General features: G+C 33.7%; 1 protein-coding gene across 2 annotated transcripts in view; it reads left to right on the top strand.

Annotated features, from left to right (window-relative positions):
- Window positions 1–18,168, top strand: part of LOC111053953 (replication factor C subunit 1) — a 41,094-nt gene that overhangs the window by 14,854 nt on the left and 8,072 nt on the right. For both annotated transcript variants that reach the window (XM_022340901.2, XM_039437593.1), the window contains exons 9-12: window positions 4,580–4,750; window positions 6,839–6,987; window positions 9,225–9,342; window positions 10,017–10,162. In XM_022340901.2, the coding sequence (XP_022196593.2) occupies window positions 4,580–4,750; window positions 6,839–6,987; window positions 9,225–9,342; window positions 10,017–10,162 (584 nt within the window). The remainder of the gene's footprint in view (window positions 1–4,579; window positions 4,751–6,838; window positions 6,988–9,224; window positions 9,343–10,016; window positions 10,163–18,168) is intronic.

The following is an 18,168-nucleotide window of genomic DNA, read 5'->3' as shown; positions in this document are numbered from 1 at the left end:
CACCCTTGACTCAGTCTCTTGACCCACATTTGTGCCTGGAGTTTCACTCATCTCTGGTCTTTTGGGTTTTCTTTTTTGCCCCTCCGAAACGGGTAGCCGTCTAGTTGTCACCCCGACTACTTGACACCTGGTCATTTTGGCTATAGGCGACTACTTGTACCCTCGTAAAATATACCATAGCCGTCAAGTTGTCCCCCCGACTACTTGACACCTACTGGACCGGAGGTGCCAACTAGTCATGACCGTAAGCAACTACTTGACACCTCGTACCCTCGCGTCAGGGTGTCCCCCCGACTAGTTGTCTCCTCCTCAGAAAGGAGACAAGTAGACGGGTATGGCTCACGTCTACTTGTCCCCTAAGAACCGGGTTTAAAAGGGGACAATTAGTCGGGGTGGCACCTAGTCGCGTACCCTCCGAAACTCTGCAGGGTCTAAAGCCTCACTTCTCCCAAGAAGTTTTGCCTGAATGGCCGCCCTTCTTTGAGCAGTGGTGAGTTTTTAACGCGAAAATAATCATTTCATATTCCTGCAATATTTACAGATCTGTTTTCTAATCTCTCAGTATAAGATTGCCTTAGAGACGTGTTGAACTATTTTAAAAATTTTATTTACAAACGAATGACCGTAAAATCGTACACAGAATATAGGTTTGGACAGGGAGGTATGGATCATTTGAAATAACAGTCACACTCTCATTTTTAAACTAAGCTCAATTTTTTTTTAGTGTGTACCTTGGATGTTGCCTTTATAAACATTAAAGGGGGAAAAATTAAAACATCGATTATGTACACATAGAATAACAGATGTTAAATGCTGTCCGTTTTTGTCCTGTAGACTTTGTGAGAAGTTGTCCATACTCCTCTGAAGCATTGTACGTGGTACCGTTCGAATTTATTGTTTCACACATGCTTGTAATTGCATGAGTTTTGTCATCAGCGAGAGGCTTCTAACATGAAATAAACAATCAATAACAATAAATAAACCACTGGAAAATTACAATTATAATGATAGGAAAATAATTTAACCACAAATGGAGCAGCGAAGAAAAAATAAACAACAAGGATTGGATATATAAAAACATCAACTAAAAACATTTTGCTAGAAGCGTTTCGTTGTGATCACAGCTGTGATGACACAACAATGTAAGACAACTGTATAGCATGCATGTTCAACCGTTAGTGGCCAGCATAAGAGAATAATTTCAAAATTTTCGTAACATTTGTATTGTTATTGGTTTGTGATTTTGTGTTTGAAGTCTTAATTAATTTAGAAAATTCTAAATTGTTGATTTAAATCTTTTGTGAACCGTAATAATTGGTGAAGTATATGATCGTAACCTCTATGTACTATTATTTAGAATTCAATTAGTTTTGAGAGAAGTGCCTGTTGCAACATACCAAACTATTGTGATGCATGTTGTCAAAAAATAGTAGTTTATACTTTAACAGTTTTATAATAAGCGTTCGCTCGCTACGCTCCTTCACTTGTGTCTAACAAGTGCTTTCAAATACCATATAAAACTGTTGTATACACTATTTTATCTACGACCGCTCAAGCAAAGTATCATATTGCTGACTTGTTGCTAAAAATCAACCAATTAGCCTATATGGTAAACAGATTGAAAAAACAATAGGTCAAAAGCACTCGGAGAGAGAGAACAGTAAACTTGGAATACTGAGAATAAGACAAAATGGTAACTTGACGAATTGAAAACATGACATACTGAAAACTTGATAAACTGAAAACTTGAAGAACTGTAAACATGATGAACTGAGAACATGACAAAATGAAAATTCGACAAACTGAAAACTGAAAAATTGTCGAAGTGAAAACTTGATAAACTAAAACCCTGACGAATTGAAAACTTGGCGGAATGAGAACTTGATGCTATGAAAACTTGATAAACTGAGATCTTGACGAATTGAAAATTCAGTTTGAAAAAAGTCAAACTGAATACTTGATTTGGTCTTAATCAACTTGACAAACTGAAACCTGCTGCCAGCATCAAAAACCGTGTTTTTATGTTGATGTCACCAGCATCGAGAACCTTGTTATAGGGCCGGTTTCCGAGCTCGGGATTTAGCTAAGTTCTAAACTTTAACTGGCTTTAAACTCTGGAGTCAGAAAATTGGCTTTCCGAGTCAGAGCGTTAACGTAGTCGAGGATTTAAATAGACTCTGGAGTTTAGAGATAAGGTTAAACCCTGGAGTTTATAATTTCGCTTTCTGAGTGAAGGGCTTATAAGCCCAGGACTTGAATTATATTCTCGCGTCTTTCCGAGTCGAGGATTTAGCAAAAATCGTCAAGTCCAGAACTTGAACAGCGTGATTTTAAATTCTCGACTGGGGTATGGTTTAAATTTAAGTTTTAGACTTAACTGAGCAAACACAATTCAGTTATTGTTTTGGAGTAGATGAAAAGCCAAATAGATGTCATGGAATACCTAAATTATTTGGATTAGTCCATCTGAATACATAATTTATAGTTTGCAAGTTTATTTTGGAATAAAATTGTATCAGAATTTTGCGTAAAAAACTAACCTTATTTTACGACTGTGACACAACCTAAAAATGTTCAAGAAAAATAATACAAGGATTGCCTTGGAATTTATATTCCAATCTAAATGTTATTAATCATTGTCATATTCAACATATTAATAATATAACAATAATAAATTATTATTCCAGTTTTTTAAAAACAAATACGTATTCAAACTCAATAGCCTAATGAAATTTTTATTACAAAATCACTGGTTAGGATCAATGTTCAATAATAGCATAACGTAAAATGAAACGTTTTAACATTCATCTTTCAAAAGGTTAGGTTTTGCTGTGAATAGGCCTACAAAGAAATCGAAACGTATTTTCACAAAATAATTTTACAATAGTTATTTGTATATCTAGAGTGAAAAGTACTGTTTATTCACCCTGAGGGATAAGTTAGAAGCCTGAGGTGAAGCCGAGGGCAATTTTTTTTCTGAGGGAGAAAAAACATTTTTCACTCTTGATGTACACAACATTTTTCCTCCACCTACATTTACAGAAACTGCAAATAAAATAAATTTTCCTCCACCTCCTGTCTAAAGTGCTTACTTTACTCCCTGGAACATACTAAAGTGTCACTTTTTGGCTCTCGGGAGGAAAAAACAGGAAAACTCCCTAGAGCGTAAAAGTAATTTCATTTAAATAACATGGGAAGCATCTCTATTTTAAAAACTTACATTTGAAATAGGTTAGAAGGTCTAAGCTCAAATGAGGAAGCATATAGAGTAGTCATTAAACCAACTAAATTCAATACCTCAACCAGACATTTGATCAATATATGGAATTTATGTTAGTATGCTAAAATTATTGCAAACTTCATATCACTATACTAAAAAAATGTATAAATATTTTTTTATATTCCATGTTATTCAAAATACCAGCCAACGAATATTCCTCATTAACTAATCAAATTTGAAATGGGAACCTCATCATAGTTGTAGTTTTGGCGGCCATTGTTGTTACAACTTCTGCTGACAGATAGCTATCTATTATATAAGTTTATAAGTTTTTACAACAATGGCCGACTCGACTACAACTATGATGAAGTTCCCGTTTCAAATTTGACTAGTTAATGAGGAATATTCGTTGGCTGGTTATTTTGAATAAAATGGAATATAAAAAGAATATTTATACATGTTTATAGTATACTGATATGAAGTTTGTAATAATTTTAGCTTTCAAACATATATTTCATACATTGATCAAATGTCTGGTTGAGGTATTGAATTTAGTTGGTTTAATGGCTACTCTATATGCTTCCTCATCTGAGCTTAGACCTTCTAACCTATTTCAAATGTAAGTTTTTAAAATAGAGATGCTTCCCATGTTATTTAAATGGAGTTACTTTTACGCTCTAGGGAGGTTTTTCCTCCCGAGAACGAAAAAGTGACACTTTAGTATTATGTTTCTTCTAGGAGTAAAGTAGGCAGTTTAGACACTAGGTGGAGGAAAAATAGATTGGAGAGCATGCTTATTTGAATCATCCCGCTGCAATCAGCTGTTTTCGTTTTGCTATAATGCCAACAATACAACAGTAAAATATTGTGAATTTCCCTCATGTTTACTGCGTTAAAGTCCTGGACTCAAATAAGTCGAGAGCTCAATAGACTCCGGAGTTTAGAAGATAAAATCGTGACTCAGAAAGACGATTTAGACCCGAGCGCTTATTTTAGTCCTGGACTCTGTAAGTCCAGAACTTATAGATCCCGAGCTCGGAAACCGGCCCATAATGTTCGAGTCGTTGAATAAAGTCCTCATTATAGTATAGTTTTGAAAATCCATTGCGAAAAGATCCCTTTTATGGGATTTATTGTGATGTTATAATGTTTACATTATTTCACGTTTCTATTATATAGAGACACTTTTAATAATATTGAATATGTTCGGTACGTCTATAATGTTCTACAAAATCTATATTGAATATTCTGTTTATGACTATATGGTCTTTGTAGTAGCCTATTTATGTAATTACATTGCAATATAATGTTATTTAATGTTGATGTACTTAGTTGTAATGCCAGTGTGTTCGATTGTAGGGAGCAATGATGTCAATCTGCTACAAAGAAGGCCTGAAGATTGCGCCGGACAAGCTGAATGACATCATCAAGAGCACCGATCAGGACATCAGACTCATTCTCAATCACCTCTCAGTGTTGGCAGCCAACAAAGACAGTCAACTACCCAACTCAGAAAAGTTTGTCAAATTGGTAAGTCTCCTGCCCTGATCTTCACTGTTTGGCTATGTAGGCTATCTTAGTAATTTTGCATTTATAAAGCTAGGTTTACACTATGTAGCACAGCTATATTGCAGAGCTACATGTACTACTTGTCTGCTATATAGCTCTGCTACATGTTCAAAAGTGACACTGGAGATCTGCTATATAGCCCGGCTATATAGCAGTTTTGAGCCTATTTTCTCAGCTATATAGCAGAAATTGAGCTATCCAAAGTTTTCGGTAAACATTAAAGAGAATCAGAGCTACATGTAGCTCTGCTACATATAGCTCTGCTACATATAGCTCTGCTATATGTCAATTTTTGTTTATAGCAGAGCTAGATGTAGCTGCTCTGTCCTTGAAGGAAGGCTGCCGCAACTGTTTACTGCTGTTTGCAGCTGTTTAGTGCCTCCTGGATTTACACCTGATATACTGTACTCATTTGTTGTCTGAGTGCTAGTAGGCTACTGCACATTACAAGCATTTCTTTCTGATTTATAATTATATTATTGTGCAAAAATGGAGAGTGAATTTGCCTGGAATAAAGATAATATTAGAAAAAAGTTCTTAAAACTATCATCACAACGAATTTCATAAGTCAAATCGTCTCTATCATCCTAATTTAGGTCTTTCAAAAGGTATAGTTTTACCACTGTATAGTTTCCTAGCCTGAAGGGAGGGTCTTATCCAAAATCGTCTTTCTCTTCTCTGTGCTGAAAATATCACAGTTGCTGCGGCGAAAGCAGCGACTGCTGCAAGAACTACCTTCTTCGGCATCTGGCTGGAAACTGAACAGTGAAATTTATTCCAAACATCTTGCAGAGCTACATATAGCTCTGCTAGATAAAATTAGCGTTAAAATCTACTTATAGCAGAGCTACATCTAGCAGAGCTATATATGTGGCTCAAATTTTATATAGCTCTGCTATGTAGCAAAGCTAAATAGCTCTCCAGGTACATAGTGTAAACTTAGCTTTACTTTGGCATTTGTATAGTTCATTTATTGTTATTTCTCAACTATTTTTCACCTTGATAATTTAGCATTTCAAAAACCTATATTCAGAACCACATGCCCTTGATTCTCTAGCACCAGCATTGAACTGGTGACTCTATTAACAGGACAAAATATAGAGTAGGAGTTATGTGATTTGCTATACAGAGTGTCTCACGAAAGGTGTAATAGCCGAACACCATCGATTTTGCATGAAATTTGCTACAAAAAATGTCCAGTAAAATTTTCTTATATCGTCCTTAGTTTAGAGATGTGTTGATTTTACGATATGTTTCAAAAACGTCAATAACTAGAACAATATCTTTCAAAATCTAATTTTAAGAATATGGTTGGAAAGAGGAAGAAATTTTAAATAAGATTTGCTCCTTTGTTCGACGTTTTTGATCAATTTATCAGCGCTCAAAGTTGAAAGAAGTACATTCGTCAAATTTCAAAGCGTTCTAACTCTCATAAAAGGTTAACAAACGTCAAACAATAGAACAAATTATATGAAAATTTATATGATGAAAATTTCAATCATATTCTTAGAATCACATTTTGATAAATAGTTTTCTAGTTCTTGAAAAATATAATTGAACTGATGTATCTCGAAAACTTAAGGTCGATATAAGAAAATTTGACAACATTTTTGTTGCAAATTTCATGTAGAATCTACGGTCTTCGGCTGTTACACCTTTCATGGGACACTCTGTGCTCCGATAATGGAGTATAATGCTTTTTTGAACAGGCTAACAGATTTTGATTTTAAATAATATTAAGTAACTCAAAGTAATAGTAAGTTACTTTACAGGTAGTTGTCTCCTGTTACACTGTTCAGTGTAAGCCTACTTCCCGGCTGATGGAGAAATAATTGAAGTTAGAAAGGTATTCACAAATTTGTCTCAATTATTTCTACCTGCACTGTCGAGTAAATTATTTTTAGTTTACTAGAAGACAAATTCTTCAAGAATATAGTCTCTTTTTCCATGAATAAATTGGCTCATTTGCTCCTGTTTCAAATTAGTCTTATATTTTTAATATAAATTAGAAATTATATAATAATTTCACTTTGAATTTATCGTTTTTAGGGTCCTTGGGATGTTTTACGCAAGGTTTTCTCAGAAGAGGATTTGAAAAAGATGACATTCAACGAAAAAAGTGATTTGTTCTTTCACGACTATAGCATTGCACCTCTGTTTGTTCAAGAAAACTATTTGAATGTAGTGCCGCATGCCAAGTGAGTATAGGGTATTTTTCCACTATTTAAACTATGATAGTAGTAGTGTAATAGTATATTTCGCACCTAGGGCCGAAAATGAGACTTTTCCGGCTCGAAATCGGTTTTCAAGTCCGAGGCCGTAGGCCGAAGACTAGAAAAAGATTGAGAGCCGGAAAGACATTTTTGCCTGTGGTGCGAACGCTATTTTTCGCCACACAGAAAAATAAAACATATATATATATATATATATATATATATATTATATATATATATATATATATATATATATATATGAGAATAATTGTTTATTAGGCACTTCCGAAAGAAAAACTGGAAGGTCATAGCTCTAGCAAATCTGAGGTAATCTGAATATCAGGAAATTGTCCAAGTATTTTTATTTTTTATTCTGATTTGTCTAAATAACTTGAAAAATTATGTTCAATTATGTTTTAATGTGGGAGGTTGAGTTTATACTTTCTTATTCTTTAAAAATAATGGCAATAAGATGATACTATTATGACTGTTTTGATTCTTGAATAATAAACATAAATAATGAAAAGTTTTTTGATCAGCTGTTTTAGCGCACTTGAAATTTGGACAATCTGGATTTCAACAATGCTTGTTATCGTTTACTGCGGAAGTTGAGGTTAGAGTCCTATCCTACTCTGAAAATCGAATTCGAATAGTTTGTAATATATCTTATTTGTATATCATTCATCCAAATAAAATTATAGTATCTAATTGTAGAATACTTTATTCAATTATAATTCCGTTTCATAATAAACTATTTGTAAAGACGTTCAGCACCAATGAAATTGCCCAAGTAGTTCCAAAATTATCCAACAGGTTTCGTGGCAAACGCAGTACTATGAGGTTAGAGTCGGATTCTATTATACTCTGAAAATCGAATTTGAATAGTTTATAATATCTTATTTGTATTTCATTTCTCCAAATAAAATGATAGTATCTTATTGCAAAATACTTTATTCAATTCTAGAAGCATAAACTGATTCCGTTTCATAAACTATTTTTTAAACAAGTTCACATCAAATCAGAATCAGCTGACTTCAAGGTTATTTTACAGCCCTAGAGCCGTAAAACTTTTACCGGCCTGGTCAGAAAACAATCATTTTCGGCCTCCATATGACGCACGAAAACCAGCTCATTACATCCAAGTGGGGCGAAATAGTATATTTCGCACCTAGAGCAGAAAATGAGATTTTTCCGCCTCGAAATCGGTTTTCAAGTCCGAGGCCGTAGGCCGAGGACTAGAAAAGATTGAGAGCCGGAAAAACATTTTTGCCCGTGGTGCGAACGCTATTTTTCGCCACACACAAAAATAAACAATATATATATGAGAATAGTAGTTTACTAAGCAGTTCCGAAAGCAGAAGTGGAAGGTGATAGCTCTAGCAAATCTGAGGTAATCTGAATATCAGGAAATTGTCCAAGTATTTTTATTTTTTATTCTGATTTGTCTAAATAACCTAAAAGATGATGTTCAATTGTGTGGGAGGTTGAGTTTATACTTTTTTATTCTTTCAAATGACAATAAGATGATACTATTATAAATGTTTTTGAATAATGAACACAAATAATGAAAAGTTTTTTGATGAGCTGTTTTTTATCACCTTTCTTAGTTCCATGTTAGCTGCTGGAAAGGGTACTCTTTCTGGCGTCAGACGAGAGTCGTCTGCAAACAATGTCTTTCAGATCTACGTAGGGACTGGAAAACAGCTGCTTTCTGTGCAGTGTGGCGAAAAATAAGATTAATATCATTTGATTTTTCTATTTGAAATTCATTCATAATGGATAAACCAAATACAAATTTGTCGGCCACGTTTTAATTTTTTCATTCCATCCAATTTTCTATTTGTTTCTTTCATTACGTAGGAATACCAGAAAATCTACTAAACCATCACTTTCACAAAGTGGAATGCTTCAGTGTGAATGAGAATTTGCACGCCGCGTAATCTAAATCTTCGGACTATTATAAGACAAAATCAAAAATAGGAGAAGTTCAAGCCCTGCTAGATGCAGTTGAATACTTATTCATTCTATAATATATTGCTATATATTCTATATTTATTAATGTTCTTAATGCTGTCCTTTTATTCGTTAGAGGTTCCATGTATTATAGTTCATATTGTCAATACTTCATTTTCATTCAGGCAACTATTGTAGAATTCCATGAAATCTTTTTATTTCATTGTTTACATTCACCTGAATTATTATAAATTATTGTTTTGTTACAGATTGAACAAAAAAGAAAAAATGGACGTGTTTGCCAAAGCTGCCGAAAGTCTATGCAACGGAGATCTTGTCGACAGAACTATAAGAAGTCGTAACGCTTGGTCTCTGTTACCTGTGCAGGTACAGAAATAGGATTTTTCAAGTAAACCTACAGTATTGTATTCCCGAAAATAATGTGTGCAGAATATGAACAGTGTAGCTGAAAGATGTGTAAATTAAATGGACTACGAAGAAGTGGAATAGACAACTTAGAATTTGTAATAGATTTCCCAATGTTTCAGAATACACCTAAAACCGTCCATTTATTTCTCATCATTTGTACGGTAAAATGATGATGAAAGCATGGTAATGCTATCAGCTTCCAATGAAATGGGATTGTATATATGTTCAATCGATGCCATTTTATGTGAACTGTTACAATTGGGAGGACTAATGATTAAATGTGACTGTTGCATCACATATCATTGCTCAATATTCATTCAACTATGATCCTTTATGTTGTGCTTTGTTGATGTGAAATTCAGTTCACTGATTATTATATATTCGTTTTCGTTAGGGTCTCTTCCCATTTCTACGCTACGCTGAAATATGCCCTATCTCCCAATGTTAAATCCTAACTACCAATGCGAACGGGACAGATTTGCTTGTTACTTGGATTTAACATTGGGGGATAAGACGTGTTTCAGCGTAGCGTAGCCAAGTGTGAAGAGACCTTTAGCATTTCAATAATTGCTATTTTAGCTTCATTTCCATGTTTATTACTGTTAATTATTGATTTTTCCAAATCTACGCAGGCTGTGTTTTCATCAGTAGTTCCTGGAGAGGTGTTGAAAGGACATATGGGCGGCCAGATCAATTTCCCCGCCTGGCTTGGCAAAAATTCGTCGAAAAATAAAATGGACAGATTACAACAAGAGCTGCTTGTTCACACCAGGCTAAGGTAATCCATTAAATTGAATTCGTCTTACATAAAAACAATTATAATTAGTTTGTTCGTTTTTGTGTTGAATCTATTCATTTCCATTCCATAGCACACGTACAGACGTAAGACGTACAAGTACTCAGAGCACTGAGGCATTGTCTATTTGAACAGATGACGGTTGAAACACTGCTACCAACTGAACAGTATACAATCATAATAGTACAATAATATAAAATGAAAAATTCTTATTGAATAATTTTATCATTTTCAATACATTACACTTTCCTCCTCTTGAAATTAATCATATTCGGTAAGTCACAATCGTAAAGGTCAAATCCGCCAAGTTATCAGTATAATATCAATTTCCAAAATACAATACAAATATGAAAATTACAAGAGTTTACGATACATACTTAATTTTTTTTATTTCTTTATAATTTCCACAAGGAAGCACTGTCGGGAGAGAAAAACTAAGGAACGGCAAGAACGTCTCCAATTCGGAAACTCTATTAGTATCGGTTACCATTTTGTTTTATGATGGTACAGTTGTTATTTACTCTTTAGAAATACTTGTCTTTGAAAAATACAAATATTATCTTCTTCTTTGATGATTCAGCTATGAAATTCACATGATCGATTATTTTCAATTGAATTATTTTCCATCAATGCTAGAAGTTGATCTATGTCTCTTCCAACATTATTCAACTTGACCACCAACGCAAACTTAATCACTAACTCCAAAAACACACTGAAATACACAGAACACGTTTCAAAGAGTGAAGTGAGGCTATGATTATGAGGGATGGACGCGTGCTACCATATACAACAAAGCATTGGCTACTGGCCTAGACTACTTGTTGCTGTGTGGGGCGGGCGGCGGGTGGCATTTAGCCTACCAAGGATAGTATATAGCGATCTATAAACTATTCTTGGGCACTTACAGCGTTCTCCATGAAAAGTTAGATGTCAGTCACTTCCACATGTGCTGCTCCTTGCGAGGGTTCTAGTAACTAGTAGGATTTTTATTGCCACTTACAACATCCCTAGGTTGTTATTATATGCCTTTTATAACGCATTGCACGTAAAAATCGATTTTTGATTTTTTTGAATTTCCAGTCTTTCTCATATCTACAACACGCAGAGGCGAGGCGTCCGGTCATCTCTGGATTCGCCGATGACTGGACAGAAATTGATATGTAATGCGTATATTATTAAATTGAAAATATCTTAAATAAATATAAAAAAAGGTGAAGAAACCAAAAGATAATCGTTTTTATGCGAGCGCGCCAACTTTGTATAAAGTAGACTACTGCATCATCAGTTCAAATCAAAATCAAAATCAAATCAAAATCATTTATTCTTCAAAAAACAAATTTACAGTATAAAATACAACATTTTCACAAAACTTGTCTAACCTAATCCTCATATGACAATTTACAAGACACATTGAGAAGAAAAAATCCCTGCAAAGGTTTAACCTGAGCGCAGGAATGAGTCGCTATAAATAACATAATAACAATATCGAGGGAAACAGGATGTTGAAAAACTACTCTATAAAATGAAAGAAATTAATATTAAATATGCAGACAGTTAAAGTTAATTGCAATAATTCGTGAAAATAGAAATGTACAAAATATAAATTACAAATATTGAACAGCAGCACAACTCATGATTATAAAATGATGATAATCATAGCATATAATTTATATAAACAGTATCCACTATGCTTAGCATATTGAAATTTATATACAATATAAAAAGAAATGGAAAATCACGTAGTTTAATTCATGAATCAGTTCAAAAAACATTGAAAATAAGAGGGAAAGGTATTCACTACAAAAGAATACATTATTCAATAGTTACAAAAAAGTTTGATATTTGTTATTTTTAAAGGTTATTATAACTTTGGAAGGAGAAAATCTTTGATCAATACAGAAAGTATAGGATCTATAGTAAATGAATTTTACTTGTATCAAAATAGTTTTTCATTAAGCTTGAATGCTACAATACATTTATCCAATTCATGCCTAGTTCTACTGTTTAATCTGAAATTGACAAAATCAAAAGGTATATGATTCAGTAGTCTTTTAGCTACAAAGACAAACTGCCTACAGCACACGTCCAACACTGTACGATCATTCTGAAAAGTAATGCTAGATGGTCTCAAATCATACATAGTCTCTCGAAGTCTGAAGTTATTTTTGTTTTTTATTATATATAAGAGAAGACTCTTTGTATATAATTGTCTGACAGTTAATACTTCGAACTCATTGAAAAGATCACTGCTGGGGTAACGTCTTGGTTTGGAAGTAATTGATTTGATTAAAAATTTTTGTATGGTGAATAATTTATTGAGATGGATGTTTCTGGCTCCTCCCCAGGCTATTATACCATATTGCAGTACTGATTGGACATAAGCAAAATAAACTAGACGAGAAATATCTTTATTCTTTAGCATACCAATATTGTGAAATTTAAAAATTGGATACCTCAATCTTCGACATAAGCTATTTATCTGTATATCCCATCTAAGATGGCGGTCAAGAATTATGCCAAGGAATTTAGTTTTTGTAGCACTCGCTATTATCGGGCAGTCACAGTTCACCAATCTGTTACTAAGACAGGTATGTGAATGAATTTTAATATTGTTGAATTGATTAGGTTGGCCGGTTTGATTTGGAGAGAAAGTTAAATAAGTACTTTTTGTGGTGTTTAATGTCAAAGTGTGGTGATCCAAGTATGCCTTAATTTTACTGAGACCATTTTCACTAACTCTTTTCATGTCGTTCCAGGAGTTAGTGGTGAATAGTAAAGTAGTGTCATCAGCATATGATAAAATTTCACAATTTTCTATTTCCAGGTTGAGCATGTCATTAATATAGATGAGGAACAAAATTGGTGATAAAACTGTACCTTGCGGGAGCCCATAGTCTGATAAATTAGCTTTACTTGTAACACCATCCATAGCCAGAAATTGGGAACGACCTTGTAAATAATTCTTGAAAAGTTCCAGGGGTACACCTCTTATGCCTAGGCATTGCAGTTTTTCCAGAAGCATAGAATGTGGGATAGTGTCAAATGCCTTACTCAGGTCCAGGAAGACTCCCAATGTCTTTTTCCTATTATTAAAATTATCATATAAGATCTCCACAAGTTTGACAATAGCATCTTCTGTGCATTTACCTTCTTGAAAACCAAACTGATTTTCGTGAATAATATTGTGTTTCTTTAGATAGGTTAGCAGACGGCTTTTAATAACTTTTTCTATTATTTTGGAAAAAACACTTAAGAGACTAATCGGCCGGTAATTTGATGGATTTTGAGGATCACCAGACTTGAACAGTGAGACGATAGAGGCTACTTTGAAATGTTTAGGGAAAACACCCTCCACAAAACACTTATTTATAATAGCTGCTAACGGTTTAGCTACAGAATTAGCTATTCTTTTGAGAGTCATGTTTGATATTCCATCTATACCGGAAGCTGAACTGTTTCTAAGTGAGGCAATGAATTGTAAAATTTCTTCCTCGTTGGTAGGAAATAGAAAAAAGAATGCGGTGAATTAGTATTTCTGTGTGCAGAGTGTGTGCGATTGTTGCTGTTGGATGCTTTCAATCTCTCTGCAAAGATTCTACCTACATTAGCAAAATGATTATTCAAGACTTCTGGGTCAATTACAGGATTAGATGTGTTCTGTTTACTGCCTATCATCTCATTTATGCAGTTCCACGTTTTTTTACTATTACCCTTAGATTCTTTGATTTTATTTTTGTAATATTTCAGTTTACATTGTTTTATCAAATTATTTAATAAGTTTCTGTATTTGGTATATTCTCTTTTGAGCCTGGTATTAAATGGTTGTTTAGTGAGCATCTTGTGCATTTTATCTCTAGTGCGAATTGAGTTAATAAGTCCTTTAGTAATCCAATTTTTTAATGGTCTAAGTTTGTGAGGTATTAATTTTTTTGTAGAGGCATTTTGTATGTATGTATTTATTTTATTAATGAAAACAATAGTGGACTCTCCAGCAGCACCGCAGTAGACATCAAACCACTTTTCGGAATTCAATCTCTCCACCAGAGATTCAAAATCAATCATAACTCTGTGATTTGGAACTCCTTCGGTTACCACGGCACTGGGCGTGCTTAGTTGAAGACATGTAGAGTAGTGATCGCTTACATTAGTTTCAAAAATAATACCACGGATTTCATTTGAATCGAATGTAGGTAGTATTTTTTAAGAATATATGATCCAAGCATGATACTGAATTGAGCTGTACTCTGGTAGCCTTGTTTATATACGATTTAAAACCATATGTGGACATAGTGTTAAAATATTCGTTGGTTGTTCTACTGTTGGAAATCAAATCTATATTCAGATCACCAAGTAGCACGATATTCCTATGATCACGAAAATTATGTAAACATTTATCTAAGCCATCGATGAAGAGATCAATATTCGTAGACGGAGACCTATAAATGGCAAACATAGTCAGCTGAACAGCCTGATTAGGCAATTGAACATCAAGTATGATAGAATTCGACTCATCAAGTACATAATCAATTTTTTTTACCCTCAAGAAATCTTTCAGGAATATGCAGATTCCATTACATTTATTCAAATTCCCTGGCTGATTAATAGATGAATACCCATCATTTAGAGATAAATCGAAAGAGTGTTCCTCATTAATCCATGTCTCTGTTAATATAATTACATGAAAATTAACTTTACTATTCTGAATCATAAATGCAAATTCATCAAAGTTCTTATTTATGCTACTTATGTTCATTTGGAGAATATTAATATCATTAATGCATGCTCGGTTTGCACTATTGCAGGGATCAAAAGTAAATAAATCCTCTATTAAAGTGTCATAGCATTCATTAGCTAGTTCATCTTCAAAATTATTAATGGTAGCCATGAAATAATATAATTGAAATAAGACAAGTTAACAAGGTTGAAAAAAGAGTACTGAATAGAACAATTTATTGATAAGAAACGTTCTAATATGCTAAAGTTTGTAAATGAGAAAAAATATAGAAATGTATGATTTTGATCAATACTAAGTTATAAGGAAAATAATAATTATTATTCAACTAAGAGACTAGTTTTCTCAATTTTTTAAGAAAGCTGAAAAAGTAAAAAAAAAGTATGTCGAAACTCCGTATTCTGAAGAAGAAAATTGAGACGATTTGCCATCTCCAATCAATTCATTCACTTGAAGATAAGCTAAAATAAAATCTATGTAGTAAGACCGAAATATCGATACTCGATTAAACTTCATTCACGATATTCCTAAGAAATTTATCAGTTGATTTATCAGTAAAAATGAGTAACTGTTGCAGTACTATAACCGAGAAAGTATAACTGATAAAATATTCGGAATAGTTTTATCTTATCACTAGAATTTTACTGTTCATTGACGGTAAATACAATAACGTTGATGATCTTAATCACAATTAAAGACATATCCTTCCTAACACAATTCGAACAGAAAAAAAATGAAAAAAATCGAAAAATGGGATATAATTGTAAAATAGAAATACTGAATTCATATCAAAATCAAAACGTAAATGCTCTACTAAAACTTATTAAAAGAAGACATGTCTTATCGAAAGTAAGTTATTATTAATAGTTTTAATCATTAGTTGAATATTTCTCCAGGTCATTTACTCCTGTAATACGCTCAACCTGAGATGAAAGGTCCTTTCTAACGAGTACTTTACAATCTTTTACCCACACGAAGGCCAATTTACCTTGCTTTTTGAGATTTCTAGCCAAACCTAAAAGTTTTTTATTGTGAGGAGCCTAATGTTCGTTAATAAAAACGTGGGAATCCGGGAGGGTGCTCTTTATTTCCGTAGACTTCAAACCCTGTTTCTTTTTAGCTGCATTCAGCCACGCTATCTTGGATTTTCTCGCCACAAATTTGACTACAATGTTGCTTGTGCCCTTGACGTTAGGAACTCTATGCGCAATCGAGATGTCTTCTAGTCGGTGAGGAACCTTTATCACTCGAGCTACAGCCTCCAAAACTTCGTAGATATCTTCCTCATCCGTCAGTGGAATGCCGGTTATTTCAATATTATCCAATCTGGAGCGTTGATGAAGGAAATTGATTTCATCTTCCAGTTTGCTATTCCTTTCGCTCAAATAGCTGGAAATTTTATTCAAATTAGTGAGATTATCCTCATGTTTAACGGATGTTTCTTCTAACGTATATTTGGATTGCTTTAATAGTTCAACATCTGCACTCAATGCATCAATCTTTGGCTCGAATACAGCTCGATGCGCAGTTATTTCCTCTAGTACTTGACTCAGTTTAGCTTCAAGTCCCGCATTCACGTATTCAGCACTACCGACGCAATCATCACATTTCCAGGCTGCTTTGACTTGAGAGCTCATTTTTTTGAATTTTTCTATGTTACCAAGTCTAGTACAATGAGCATGAAAACAGAGTTTACATTTACTACATTTAATACCTTCGTTTGTTGTAAATTGCACTTCACACTTCGAACACATGGACATCTTGAGACAGGAACACAAAAAATTATTGATTGAGGGAATTTAGTTTCAAAATAATTAACGGGTTCCGACACACGAAAAACAACTAGCAGAATACCATCTTAAACATAACCAATATTCTGTACAGTTCACTCCGCACTTATCTAACTGCGATAAGAGAGTCTAAAAACACGACCGTCCTTCGTCGAGGTCTGATAGCAACTGGAATACTTTTCAGTTCCATCCGTTCAATGTTCAATGTGATTCTCAAAAGCATGCGATTCCACTAATGCTATTCAGCATTCGTTACCATCACTCTTCTGCATCATCACTCTCCCTCTCACCGTAAACGATGATGGAGTAAACGGTCAAAGACATCGCTATTTTCTGCGAGTTCACTGTTCCGCGCCAGTGTTGCAAACCGTACGATAATTATTATTTTGTTTACAATTTATTAATATATTGATAATTATTATAATTTCATTTCAATTTTTTAAATTTATTTCAATTATTAAGGGCCAGTTTCCGAGCTTGAGATTTAGTCAAATTCTAGACTTTTCAACTCTAAGATTTTAAATAGTAAACTTATCTTATACTAGATGTCATATTGCTCGATAAATAATCGTCTAAAATGAAACATTATTATTTTTTAAGTAGTGATGGAAGGGGGTAGCTTTCATTCTATCTTTGAACTGAGGAATTGTTCCTGGAGATGACAGAGCCAAAAAGTCACGCCTCCCCCCTGATTACACGATATCCTTATTGCATTATTTTGAAAACACAAGGTAGTTTTTAAACACCTTCTGATGATCGCTTACCAAGGATGACTTGTTCTTGTATGATTATTAATTCTGTATGTTTTATTTTTCATAATAACTTCTGTTATTTTTACATTCATTATTTTAATCATATTTCAACTTTTTCATTTGTATTTTTCACTTTATGCAATTGAAATTGGTTGGTGTGGAAAATAGTTTGACATAAGCTCTTGTACAATTCATCTACGTACTAAATTCAGGAAATGTCAGACGTTATTCCACTTTATAAGAGATGTACCAAATCTGATTGCAGTAACTATCGACCAGTGTCAATCATACCAATTATCGCTAAGTTTTTGAAATATTGCTGAATACTCGATTAGGGTGAACAGCTTAGTGATATTTTGAGGGTGAACAGCTTTTTCAGATGAACAATATGGTTTTAGATCCAAAAGAGGGACCGGTATTGTAATTCTAAATTTTGTGAATGCTTGTCTGGATGCTTTAGATAGTAGAGAGAAGGTCATGGGGTGCTGGTATGATATGAGTAGAGCATTCGACACGATATCTCATGATATATTGTTATACAAGTTGAAATATTTCGGCTTTGATCAGTTTGCTTTACAACTTCTTAAAGAATATTTGTCAGGGAGGTACCAATCGGTTTTTTAATGGATCTTTTTCAAAATATCTGCCTATCAAATCAGGGGTAACCCAGGGATCCATATTAGGACCCACATTGATTATAATTTATGTTAATTA

Source organism: Nilaparvata lugens, chromosome 1 (genome assembly GCF_014356525.2).
Source record: "Nilaparvata lugens isolate BPH chromosome 1, ASM1435652v1, whole genome shotgun sequence".
Lineage (NCBI taxonomy): Eukaryota > Metazoa > Arthropoda > Insecta > Hemiptera > Delphacidae > Nilaparvata > Nilaparvata lugens.
The sequence above is the reverse complement of the archived record's forward strand: the minus strand, read 5'-3'. Positions and strand labels throughout refer to the sequence as shown.